Genomic DNA, 14,333 nt, shown 5'->3' on the forward strand with positions numbered 1-14,333 from the left:
CCACAAATTAGAAAAATAATAAATTGTACTATTAGTAAAGAAAAGATGTCCACTGCAACATATTAGTAATATGGACCAAGGATGTTTTTTTTGACAATGACGTTATTATTATGCGCAATACCATAGCACATTACTAGGAGAATAATATTGACTTAACCAAAGTCCCATATGAATTTGATATCATTCATACAATGGCAATCTACCAAATAGTTGTTTATTTCTTTGTCCTAGAAGGTTGTCATTTTTTATTGTACAACTTTAAATTATTTTACACATTAGGTGACAATTAAGGTGTATAAAGTGATTCCATGATCTAAACCAATGAAAGATGTCATGATTTTTTTCAATGATCTGTTGAAACTATAAACACATGTATCTATTTTAAATGTGTTTACAATAGATGTATTTAAAAACCACACAAGACTTTTCTGGTTTGTAAAAGCTACTGTACTGATATGTACATATAATAATTACAGTACAACACAATACCTAATCCCTGACTCCAATCATTGCTTTCATGCATCTGAAAAAGTAATCATGACAAAACACTGTCAACCCCTATACATATAGTCAGACCTGAGGATGTATCGCTCAACTCTATATTGGGGGTCTCATTGGGTTATTTTCATTCTTCATGATCGACGCATTTTTGCTATCGTCATTTGTTTTTCTACAGATTTTTTTTTATATTTTCGTAATCCGTAATTAAGTATATTTATTTCTGTGAATCATGATTGACAAAAATATCAACTCATGAATCGTGATGAGACTCTCCAATCAGGCGGCCCCTCATATTTATTCATCATAATCTTTTTTTTTTGCTATTTGTGATAACCTTCTTCATTCTTTACATTCTGATGTTTCTAACGCAGCACTGTTTCAAACAGATGCTTGATGAACGTTTAAAGTGCAGGGATACAGGCGATCCCCTTTAACTGGTAAATGATGTCATAAAGGCAGCATAATTGACCATTTTTTTCCAGTGATAGACAGACTCGAAAGTGGTCTATTATTTGACGGTCTCTAATGTGATGTGAGTAAGCTCAATTTGGAACAATCACATTGCCAATTGATCTTCAAATACATTTTTATTTCTGTGTTTTTTTTCTGTTAAGTTTTGGTATTGTTGTTCTATAAGAGAATATCAATAATAGCCATGTGAAGTCACATTCACCTGGACTTTGCTGAGGTCTTTTTATAATACATATTGACTTCTATTAACTGGCAACAACTGTCAAGTTCATATGTTAATGTAAAGCAACAACAAAAAATTTAATTCTTGAAGTTTATATCACTAAACAGGGTATCTAAAGGACCTCCTTAGGGCTATTCCATTAAAAAGTATGTGGGAGGGTAGGAAGGGAAATTTGATTATTGAATGGGAGGCATGGGTCTTTTATCAAAATGCATCAACATAACCATTATGCAAAATTATCTAAAAAATGCTTCTTGGTTGTAGGGATATTTTGAGCGTCCCTTCCTACCCTCCAACATACATATTAATGGAATAGCCCTTCATATAATCATTGATTCAACAAGTGAAGAGAAGTGAAAAATATCTCAATAGATAATTGACGACAGATGCATAGTGATGGCAACAGCTCACATACCATATGGCTTGGTAAGCTAAGAAGGCGTGTTTTATGACCCAATGAAGTCACCAATGGAAATACAAGAAGTACGACACTCCAAAATGTTTTAGGATAACCCTTTTAAAACCGCCAAAACGGCCATTGAGTCATTGACTTGCAAATACAGATATGCACAATTTTAGCATTAACGGTTAATTCATGTTCCATTGCAATCAAATTATTATTTCCAACAACGAGTGCTTCCTTTTAATCCTGTTATTTAGAATTGTTCATTTCGGTGAAAATGGGGATTAAAAAGTCTTTTCAAAGGTGATTATTTGTAATGGAAGTAGAAAACTTGGTAAATACTGATAAACTAAACAATCCAAAGGAAAAACAAACCGATAAATAATTAACAAATATGTGAGACATGTAAATGTTTGGGACAAATATGATGAAATTCATGCTTTTTATGGGTTGAAAGGTTTTCTGTTTCTGTATACCCAATAAGTTAATTCTAATTTTTACAAAATTATTTCATTCTTATTAATTTCAATGAAAGTAGTGTTTTAAGGCCAAAACATTTGTGATTTTATTTCTTTTTAGTCACAAAATTTTAATATATAAAAAATATCCTTTATAATAATTCATGAAATACCCTAAAAGTCTTAAGCTTAATATTCATGATACATGTACTTACTATAAAATTATGGTACATAGGATTCCAATTCTGGTCAATAAAAAAAAGTTTCAAAAAACGTTTAGCTTCATAATTATGAGCTTAAATTAATTCTCAAATCAAATCATAAATGTTTCTTTGAAGTCAAAAAATGGACAAAAGATTTTTTGGAAATGTTATATTGAAAATTAAATAAATCTTTTCTTTTTCAAATACAAACACAGATTTGTTTCTGTGTTTGGCAAATGTTTATAAATAGAGTTTGTCTTTAATGATATAAATCGTGTGAATTAAAATTTACAAATATTAAGGTGTTTTTATTTTTGGATCTTACCATTTTTGAAATTTCTTTAAAATTTCTTTTCTTGAAATTCCACTAAGGGGAGACAACTTTAATCTGGAGTGGAAGCACCATTCTTCATCATCACCGTGACAACACACTGGCTACAATCCACAATAACAGAAAGGGAAGAAACAAGGAGTAAGGAAATTAAGAAGATTATGGGAACATCTACCTATAAAAATTTTATAGGCAGATATAAAATACCTAAACAGTTGGCTACGGAGAGATTGGAAGCTAAAAACTGGGAACAAATTCTGGCAGCGTCGGCTATTTTCAGTCTGACGGCTGCTTTGTACACCGCCTTGACATGTGGGCCAGGAACTGCCAACCTGAAAGGAAAGCAAGCAATGAGCATGATATGGTAAAATAAACAGTCGAAATAACTACATAACTAGAGGCTCTCAAGAGCCTGTGTCGCTCACCTGTTACTGTATTTACTGATGTCGGTCATCTTGGTTGGTAGGTGGGGTCATTAGACACTTTTTTTAAATAGATACCCTAGAAATGATTGTGGCCAAGTTTGTTTAAATTTGGCCCATAGTTTCAGAAAAGAAGATTTTTGTACAAGTTACAAAAATGATGAAAAGTTGTTCAATTTTGACTATAAAGGACAATAACTCCTAAAGGGGTCCTCTAACAATTTTGATCATGTTGACTTATTTGTAGATCTTACTTTGCTGAACAGTATTGCTGTTTACAGTTTATCTCTATCTATAATAGTATTCAAGATAATAACCAAAAACTGCAAAATTTCCTTAAAATTAACAATTTTAGGGCAGCAACCCAACAATTAGTTGTCGGATTCATCTGAAAATTTGTGAGGGGAAAGATCTTATTCTGATGGACATTTAAATCTTGAAAGATTTGCCCTTAATGTCTTACTTTCAAAGATATAATTCAAAAACTGCATTTTTCCGCTATGTTCTAATTTTAGCCATGTCGGCCATTTTGTTTGACAGGCGGGGTCATCGGACACATTTTTTAAACTATATACCACAATGATAATTATGGCCAAGTTTGGTTAAATTTGGCCATGTAGTTTCAGAGAAGAAGATTTTTGTACAAGTTACAAAAAATGACGAAAAGTTGTTAAAAATTGACTATAAAGGGCAATAACTCCTTAAGGGGTTGACTGACAATTTTGGTCATGTTGACCTATTTGTAGGTCTTACTTTGCTGAACATTATTGCTGTTTACAGTTTATCTCTATCTATAATAGTATTCAAGGGAAACTTCGCAAAAAAATCAAAAATTCATATTATGTCCATTCTGTATAAAAATGCTCAAATTTATAAATATTAAAGTTTTATTCCGCTAGATAAGAGATCACCATCGATTTTAAATTTTGAGTATCAGTTCTTTAATTTCCGCCATTTTGTTATCTTGTCCAAATAAAAATCACGATATGTCTATAAACCATAAAGAAACAAAACTACAGTAACCGATGTTGTCGTAATTACGTGTCGATATCTTGTCAATCGTACGGTTGTTTTATCTTACTAACTAACTTGATTCGGAAAATGTTCTTATATTTTTAATAACCATATAGTCTGTTATTTTTAAACTGTTAATATTAAAATTAGTTAAAAAGTCAAAGTTCAAATCATTAATAAGAGTTCCGTGAAAATTGTTTTCGAAAATCTAATTCGTTCATAATTCTTTAAAGTAATATACTTTATTCAAATAAATTAGGATCTTCGCTCCACTGATCACCCGCATGGCTTAAGGTATTACTCCCAAAGGTATTGTGACGGGTGTAAGGTGACACGACCAGGTATTCAAGCGATTTCCTGTCGGGCCTGCAAGTTCATGCATCGTTTCACTTCTGTAGGTATTGATCAGTGTACACGGCCGATAACTTATAACTTTCCATTTTGAACTATCAGGTGCATGTATAATATACATCTCTGTCTTGCGTGTCCGAAAGTGATATAATATACTAGCCATTACTTAAATCATACGCTTGTTTATAAATAAAATTTCTGGTGTAAAGAATATTATTTATATAAAAAAAAAAAAAATGATACAAAAAAAAAAAAAAAAAAAATTGAAGATATACAAATATACGTATTTTTTCCAAGGGTTAATTTGGGGAAAATCTGTCTCTGGGACAATGTAATATTTACTCGTTGTCAATAGTAAAGGACATAGTTGGATCATTCCAGAAATGTTGATTAAAAAAATGTGCGCACTTGTCGACGATTCGTTTATACGCCCGAATAGAAAGTTACGGAACTACAGCGCAATTTAAAATATATACATGTATACATTGAACATAAGAAAGAAACATACATTTTGTGCAAATTGGGGTAAAAGTTTTGTAAATAGACTAGTCCACGTATACCAACAGTATGTAATCATCCAATTCGATAGACTATTGTATACCAAAAGAAGAAGAAGAAGAGGAGGACCAATTTGATTTAAATACAGGTCGATCTATAACTTGCTTTGGTTCATCGAAGTTATGAACATAGTAAAATCACAGATTTATATATCAATTAGATTGTTCTCGAATAAAGAAAGAAATTCGTCATCACCACAACTGTTCCGACATATGCAACTGGACGTACACTAATAATCCCCGAGGGATGTGAATATTTTCTAGGAAAGCTATTGAGTATTAAAGTTTCAAATCATTTTCGGGATTTATTTTCTTTCTTGATATTCAATGACAGCAAATTTAAAGAATAAACTGCTTGTCAGATATTTGTCCGCTTTAGGGGTATTCTTGCCAGTTGAACAGACTTATAAATTATAATTACATTCAAAAATAGGGAAAGATGACATTAAATTCGTTGTCTTTTGTTTTTAAACATCTTTGGTCAAATAGTTATTAAGTATTATACGTTGTGAGACGAAGACTACTTTAATAAGGACTTCCCCGATTATGATTAAATTTGGTTGACGTTTTTCACACTTGATAAAGAATATCTATTCGTAATTTTTCGATTCCATTCCAAGAAGACCTTAAATTTGCTGTCAGTGTTTTAAGACTTCTCAAGTACAAAAGTATTTTTTCTTTATTCGTTCATATTATATTCCGCTTCGGTAGAGTTATCTTCAGTGAGTTCCAGTTATTAATTTGTACGTGGCTTTTAAAAAGTCTAAATCTAAGTGTTCTCATTCATTTATTTGCCTAATAAAGACAAATAAAAATACTTTGGTAAAGCTATTTATAATTTCTAAGTTCTCCTTTTTATTAGACATCAATCAAGGACAAAAGGTGTAAATCATTTCAATCGGACATATGAATTAAGTTTCCCGTCTTTAACCAAAAATTGTGTATTTCTTAGTAAATTAACTTATTTGAATTCAAATAAATAATAGCACCAAACATAATTAAATAATTCCACGGCGATCAATTTTTATTTGTCACCAACTTGAATATATATTTTAAATATGTGTATTGGATGCTCCCCTTGTCTTATAATTCACTGATCCGAATAGACAGTCACACCTGGCAAGGTGTGCCCGAGAGGCGTGGTTAAATACCGAAGTGCAAATAACAATTTACCTTTCAACAAGCCATCTACGAGTATTGCTACAGAACCGTGAATACACACATCGTATCAACCAAGTCATAGCAGAGATAGTAAAAGGTCAATAAGAGTACACGAACATATTGTCTTTACAGATTATTGTACTTTACTTTGTTCACCTTATCAGTCCGAAAATACATTAATTAAAAATCAATTTATAACTTTTTGTGTTGTCTACAAAAATAATTCGAATATATACGTTTAACATAGAAAATTTATCTCATGAATATGTACAATTGAACGTATGTGCGTTTTATCTTCTTATTATCGGATGGTTATTAGATAAAGCATAAGTCATCGGCGCGCTTACGATTACGTTAAAATATGATTAAAAACCAAGACTTTTAATGATTGTTTTTTAAATCCCGGCATGCAAAAACCAGGAGAAAACGTCACGACCTACAGGAAGTAGTTAATATTTTTTCATTAAATATTGAATTTCTCCTTTATTACTGCACATATAGCGATAAAACTTTGTGAATATATATATTATGTCATAATGAACAGATTTAAACCATAAGTAAAAAATCGTGAATTTTCCCTTTAAAGATAATAGTCAAAAACTGCAAAATTTCCTTAAAATAACCAATTCAGGGGCAGCAACCCAACAACAAGTTGTCTCATTCGTCTGAAAATTTCAGGGCAGATAGATCTTGACCTGATCAACAATTTTACCCCATGTCAGATTTGCTCTAAATGTTTTGGTTTCAAAGATATAAGCCAAAATATACATTTTACCCCTGTGTTCTATTTTTAGCCATGGCGGCCATCTTGGTTGGATGGCCAGGTCACCGGACACATTTTTAAAACTAGATACCCCAAGGATGATTGTGGCCAAGTTTGGTTAAATTTGGCCCAGTAGTTTCAGAGGAGAAGATTTTTGTAAAAGTTTACGGACGACGGACGACAGACGACGGACGCCGGATGCCAAGTGATGAGAAAAGCTCACTTGACCTTTCAGGTCAGGTGAGCTAAAAAACAAAAGCTAACAAAAGATGCAGGGTAAATAAATTTTCTTCAATTCCTTGAAATAATGCAGCACAAAAATTGCAAAATTGGCAATAACTCTAGAATTGGATGTTTGATATTTCTGAAAATTGTAAGGTTGCTTAACCTAATCATATTTTTTTCTCATCAGTTTTGCTCTAACTGCAATAAATTTTGAAACAGACATGGCATGATCATAACTGTCAAGTCTAAAACATTTGACTTTAGAGAGTGATTTTTTCTAGAAAGTTCATAATAGAAAACAAGGACAACAAGGGATGTAAAGTAATGACGTGAGAGCACATGGTGTTATAAAAAGTTATTTTATAACAGATTGAATTATATTCCATATATAGAATTGCTCACAATCATCAATACTCTTACTCAAAAGTTCCTGCCATGATCAGTCCAACTCGGTCTGCACAGTTATGAAGAATAAAATATAAAATTGCTCAAAACAGAAGAATCAAAGAACATCCATGCTAATTAACAGTGATTAAGTGATCTTATTTAGAAAAATTAATATATGTTGGTCATTCTTTAAATGTTTTTGGAACAAAAACAATAAAGTGCAAGTTAGTACAAACATTTATGAAGACCAATTACTGGCCTTAGGCTGTTATCTGTTCATTGGTCAGGTTGTTGCCTCTTTGATATATTCCCCATTTTCATTCTCAACTTTTATTAAATTTACCAAGGTATTTTTGTATTCGAACACCACCACTCATGTAAATGGTACTTGCTTGCTCAGTATTTACCTTTCACAAATATGTTACAAATTATGCATTCCTGTCATTTTGGGAGAATTTTTTTATTAATGCTATTTATTACATTTGATTGCAATGAAATACCTTGATTTTCCAGTAAAATAAAACCCTGATATTTCTGCATATGATAAAAATTCGACAATTCTGACAGAAATAACCTTTTCTATCGGACCACAGATGAATTATCACGATGTGATTGGTTAAACGCAGTCAAGTGGTGACCCCCTATGAGACCGTATGGGGTTAGTAAGTTTCATATGGGGTTCATGACACGTTAATGGAGACGTCATCTATTAATGTTGTTGTGTTTCATTGTATATTTTTCAACAAAACGCAGCAGAAAAAGTCCAGCGTCCGATAAATTCATTATACAGTTAACTACTGACCCCCTACAGATCCATAGCGGGTGAATAAAATTGATGTTTTATTGTCTTGTTCTGTCACTAACAACATATTCTGAACATTTTTTATAACAAGTAAAATACATGGAAGAAATAAATTTACTCTGTTGTTCACTATATAGTGTTGATTTACTGTACGTAAATACCAACCTGCCAGTATAGATATAATCCAATAGAAACTGAAAACTTTCATAGTCTATGTCCTTTAACTTATACATGTTCTGTGTTTGCCCTTCTTTCTTTTCCTTTTTATCTTTCTTGAATATTTCCAATAAGTAAGTACTGGAAGATGCCACAACGGCTCTGTGAACTGGAGTTTCATGCCGCCCAATGACTAGAATGGCATCACACAATTGCTTCTCTTTACGAAGTGTATTAAGGTTAGTCAATAGTTTGGTTTTGTGACCTGTTGCTTGATGTTCAAGGTCAGCCTCTATCTGACTTATGTGTATGTCGTCGTTGCCGTTTGTAATGATATCCATGGTAACCAACTATAACTTGTTTTCCATTAAATGTTAAATGAATCTGAAAATAGAGAAAAAGCATATAAAATTTAATTAGTAGATTATTTAGCTTCCTGAATTTTATTTTAAATCCATTCAGTTGTAAACTCCTTTGGACCAAAAGTAAGAACATGTTTACATATCCTGTCTAGCTAAAAGGTAACTATTCCGAGATTTAACCTCAGACAAGCAGACATTCTAGTTTTTGAACTTTTGCCTTTTTATCCTACTTTCTTTATATTAAGTTATAATATGTATAATATTGTGTTTAAAATTATACAATGAGCTAAAATACAACTAATAGAAAGCTTAACATTGAGTACTTTTTAAAAGCTGCTTGTTTTTAATATTTTCAACCTGGATGTCCTATATATATTTTTTAGTAATCCAAATCTATTCAGTTTTTATTCTTGTTACCAAAAACATCATAATACTGTTAAATATCTTAAACTTTATAATTTAAAATATGAAATATAATAAGTGTTTATAAAATTAATTTTCTATAACTTTTAAACATTTTGTGCTTAATCAAAGAAAAATGGATGACAGGTTTATACCTGCCAATGAAGATGAACTGCTTAAATCACTAAATAAACTCTATCACAGATACCAGGATTGAAATTTTATATTTGCTCAAAATGCTTGTTTTGTCTACAAACAACTCATCAGTGACGGTCAAATAAAAGTGTAAAAAAAGCCACTGAGGCCACCTTATATATTTTGAAAAATCTTTAAAGTAATATTGGATCTTTCGGTTATATAAGGTTTCTGGTCTTGCAAATAGATTTTTTACCAATGATCTATATCTGGCTCTATGAGGGAGGGTAGGAGGGGTCCTGATCCCGAAATCCCGAGCTTAAAAACACAAAATCCGATGTCCTGAAATTCTAAAAAAGATTTCCAGGATCCTGAAAGGGTCAATCCCAAAATCCCAAGCTTAAAAACACCCAATCACAGAGTCCTGATAAAGTTCCTATCCCCCTCCTCAATGGCTGGCTGCAATAATTTCTATCAGAACAATACTTGGAACAACATATTTGTGAAAATTTAAGCAGTGGTCATCCTTTGTTTAGCCTTTCAACAATACTTAAATAGAACTCAAACAGTCATAGTGAAATGAAAACTAAATGTAAACAATCTATTAAGACTATAAAATTGAGAATGGAAATGGGGAATGTATCAAAGAGACAACAACCTGACCATAGAAAAAACAACAGCAGAAGGTCACCAACAGGTCTTCAATGTAACGAGAAAATCCCGCACCTGGAGGCGTCCTTCAGCTAGCCCGTAAACAAATATATACTAGTTATGCATTAGTGATACAAAAACTGATAATATAACCTCTAATGGTATAATTACTTTGGACCCATTGTTTATACATTTAATCTTACCTTAATGAATATCTCAAATATTATCTCTTGACAAAAGAGTTCATGGTCTTAGGAGTCTAATCTTAAACAATTATATACGGTGACCCAGGGCAGTGGGACAGCCACAACATAAAAGGTCATGTAGTTTCCTTTTGAGCTAGTGAACTAGAGATGTACTGTAAACATTAACGTTATTCCATGTCAAGTTGAATCATATTGAGGGCTTTCTTCTTCATGTTTTTATAAAAAGGGTCAATATTTACTCTTCTTCAGCAAAATATGAAGTTCTTACAATAATCATATATTATGGTAACAAAATGTGGTATGATTACAAATTTAGATAACTATCCAACAGATTTCAAATGACAAAGAAAAAGCAATCCAGGGGCAGATCCAGGGTTTTATTAAAACCCAAGGGGGGTGTGTGTGTGTTCCTAACCCAGTACAAAAGTGGTGTTCCAACTAAAGTCCCCATTCAAATGCATTGATCGTCCAAAAAAAGGGAGGGTTGGTCCCCCCTTGAATCTGCCACTGCAACCAGAGGTCACTTTGCAGTTAAAACAATGAGAAAAAATAAATTTGTCTATAAAAGGCCTGACAAATGTCAAATCTGTAAAAAAAAACCGACATTTGCTGTTGAATTATTTACAGATATCCAAAGTGAGTTTTTATTATTGCAATACCCATCCCCCTTCAATTCACATTATTTACATTAATAAAACCCTCACAATAATTTCTGAATTTAACTCTCAGGGTAATTAAGTTTGGTCCAGTGGTTTTAGGAGATGATCTTTGAAAAAGGACAATGTTGTGATGGAATGAATGAACGAAACGAGATGGCCTTTAAGACTAGATGAGGTTAAAAAAAAAAGAAAACCCCAAAAATTTCAGTCGCTAATAAAACATTGCCCCAATATAGCCTTTTTGTGTGCTGAGGTGGCATAGATCAAACATCAATTATGCAATTAAATAAATATCATATTCATACAAGATAAATATTAACTTACTTGATTACAATGTAATCTTAACATACTTCATGTACTTCTAAGCATACCTGGCTTTACAGGTAGACTCTTGTGTAACACAACACAGAACTTGTTATATAATAAATACAGACATAATGACTTAAGATTTAATCCTTTTAGTTTTTGGCATTGCATTAAGATCCTTATTTATTACCAATTTTCAAATGTTTGCATTGATATTAAAAACTTGTAATATATATATATATAAGATTTGATAGGAGAGGGTAGTAAATGCCCTTTACTGTCAGGTGTCAACCAGTCACTTAAGGCTACTTCTATTGACAAATTGGTTAAAATTTCACCTGCTTTGTCGTCTAGGTCTCAAATAATTATCGTTAGTGTCATTTGGAAAATTTGACAAGAATTTTTACTTTTATTCTTATTGAAGGTACCCCCCTTACTACCCTCGTGTGAGTGCCAATGAGACAACTCTCCATAGTCACAATTAGAACCAGATGCTCCACAGGGCACAGCTTTATACGACCGCAGAGGTTGAACCCTGAACGGTTGAGGAAAGTGTGGACACAACATTCAAGCTGGATTCAGCTCTAAATTTGGATTGTGATTAAATAGTTGACACAGCATAGGTTTCTGTCACAGAATGAATGTGGTCTGATGAACTTAACAAATTTTTTTGCCTTTGAGCAATTCACTATGCTGTTGAATAATAATCCTCTCAAAAAAATATTTGAAGAAATTTTATTTTTATTTATGAAATCTGAAATGAGAAAAACTTTCCCTTATTCCAAACCTGATCTCAATTCCAATTTCTAATGGAATTTGCAACAATAACTGCTCGTTTAAATACATCATAAAATATTAAAATGTAAAAAAAAAGTGCTTGTTATCACTGAATGGTAAAGATTGTTTTAATTTATCAGTTGGTAGTAATGGTGAAAATACATTGATTATTGTATAAAACAATGATTTAAGTTGATTCAACTACTATTCTGGACAAAGAAAGATAACTCAAATTTACAAAGAATATTGAAAATATCTTGCTTTTGCACAAATATCTATTCTGGACAAAGAAAGATAACTCCAATTGCTATTGCACAATATTGTGAAATTAGATATTTCTTGCTATTGCGCAATACTGTCAATTGAAGATTTCTTGCTATTGAACAATACTGTGCAATTGAAAATTTCTTGCTATTGCACAATACTGTACAATTGAAGATTTCTTGCTACTGCTGAATACTGTGCAATTGAAAATTTCTTGCTATTGCACAATACTGTACAATTGAAGATTTCTTGCTACTGCTGAATACTGTGCAATTGAAAATTTCTTGCTATTGCACAATACTTAATAATTTTGAATCCTGATTTGGACCAACTTGAAAACTTTGCCTATAATAAAAAATCTAAGTACATGTTTAGATTCAGCATATCAAAGAAGCCCAAGTATTTAATTTTTGTTAAAATCAAACTTAGTTTAATTTTGGACCCTTTGGATCTTAATGAAAACCAATTTGAAAACGGGACCAAAAATTAAGAATCTACTAACACAGTTAGATTTGGCATATCAAAGAACCCCAATTATTCAATTTTTGATGAAATCAAACAAAGTTTAATTTTGGACCCCGATTTGGACCAACTTGAAAACTGGGCCAATAATAAAAAATCTAAGTACATTTTTAGATTCAGCATATCAAAGAACCCCAAAGATTCAATTTTTGTTAAAATCAAACTAAGTTTAATTTTTGACCCTTTGGACCTTAATGTAGACCAATTTGAAAACGGGACCAAAAATAATAAATCTACATACACAGCTAGATTCCGCATATCAAAGAACCCCAATTATTCAATTTTTGATGAAATCAAACAAAGTTTAGTTTTGGACCCTTTGGGCCCTTATTCCCAAACTGTAAGGACCAAAACTCCCAAAATCAATCCCAACCTTCCATTTCATAAACCTTGTGTTTAAATTTCATTGATTTCTATTCACTTATACTAAAGTTATTGTGCAAAAAAACAAGAATAATGCTTATTTGGGCATAATTTCATAGATTTCTATTCACTTTTACTAAAGTTAGAGTGCGAAAACTAAAAGTATTCGGACATTGACGACGACGCAGCAGACGCCAACGTGATAGCAATATACGATGAAATTTTTTTCAAATTTTGCGGTCGTATAAAAAGTAAACCATTATAGGTCAAAGTACAGTCTTCAACACAAAGCCTTGGCTCACACCGAACAGCAAGCTAGATAGGGCCCAGAAAATGGTAACCAATATAATTCAGTAACAATATTCTGCATCTTAGAAGGAAATTCAGAAAGAAATGCATTGTTTAAAATGTAAATCAGGCTTAGTTTTCTCATTTGAGTTGTTTTACATTTATCTATCAGATCTGAACCCTCCTACCCTATACCTCATGCCAATGCACTGTAGAATAAAGAAACACAAAGCAATATGCACAGTAAACCTCAGTTTTAAAGAAGTCTGGATGCAGGAATACACATATCAGCTCTAAATAAGTTTAAGCTCAAAAAAGTTCTGAATATGTAATTTACGTCATTACACTTTATGACCTAACTTGAATACACTAAACAAGTACATTTATGTGTATAAGTTTTATACTAACTCTTTTTTGTATTCCAGTTCTTAAAATGGTCTTTGTGCTTTAAAAGGCATAAAACATTTTAAAGTTATGTAAAAATTTCATTTCCTCTGCTTTAAGAAGATAAAATATGAATAGTTATTTATGGATTCAAATATTTAAAACATAACTTTACAACAGGGGGCGAATAAAAAAAATGTACAGATGTATAAAAAAAAACTAGCAATTAAAAGTATTTCAAAAACCAAAACACTTCTCAAATAATCAAATAAAAACCAAAATTTACTTACAAGCACCTGAACAAAGAATATGAATTGCAAATTTGAAACCATGTGGTTATATTATGACATCATCAATTACAGGTGTATGGTCATAACTTCAATGCCCTATTGGTGATTGCTCTAGAGGTGAATGACCTCTACTAATGCATATTTTAATGTCAAGGTGATAAAACTTTGATTAGTGTACCTTTTGTAAAATAGATGTTAAAAGACATTTAAAATAGGCTTAAGATCTAAAATATCAACCCATAGTTCCATTTAGGAGTAAATTTAAAACCCAAGATGATATCATCTCTGATAGATGT

General features: G+C 31.7%; 1 protein-coding gene across 3 annotated transcripts in view; it reads right to left on the reverse strand.

The window, feature by feature from the left end:
• The window catches only part of LOC134708139 (influenza virus NS1A-binding protein-like), a 43,286-nt gene that overhangs the window by 17,099 nt on the left and 11,854 nt on the right, over positions 1-14,333 (reverse strand). For all 3 annotated transcript variants that reach the window (XM_063568450.1, XM_063568451.1, XM_063568452.1), the window contains 2 exons: positions 8,438-8,812; positions 2,798-2,922 (listed from right to left, as the gene is read on the reverse strand). In XM_063568450.1, the coding sequence (XP_063424520.1) occupies positions 2,798-2,922; positions 8,438-8,769 (457 nt within the window). In that variant the 5' untranslated portion in view covers positions 8,770-8,812. The remainder of the gene's footprint in view (positions 1-2,797; positions 2,923-8,437; positions 8,813-14,333) is intronic.

The sequence above is a fragment of the Mytilus trossulus genome, chromosome 2, assembly GCF_036588685.1.
Source record: "Mytilus trossulus isolate FHL-02 chromosome 2, PNRI_Mtr1.1.1.hap1, whole genome shotgun sequence".
In the NCBI taxonomy this organism is placed as follows: Eukaryota; Metazoa; Mollusca; class Bivalvia; order Mytilida; family Mytilidae; genus Mytilus; species Mytilus trossulus.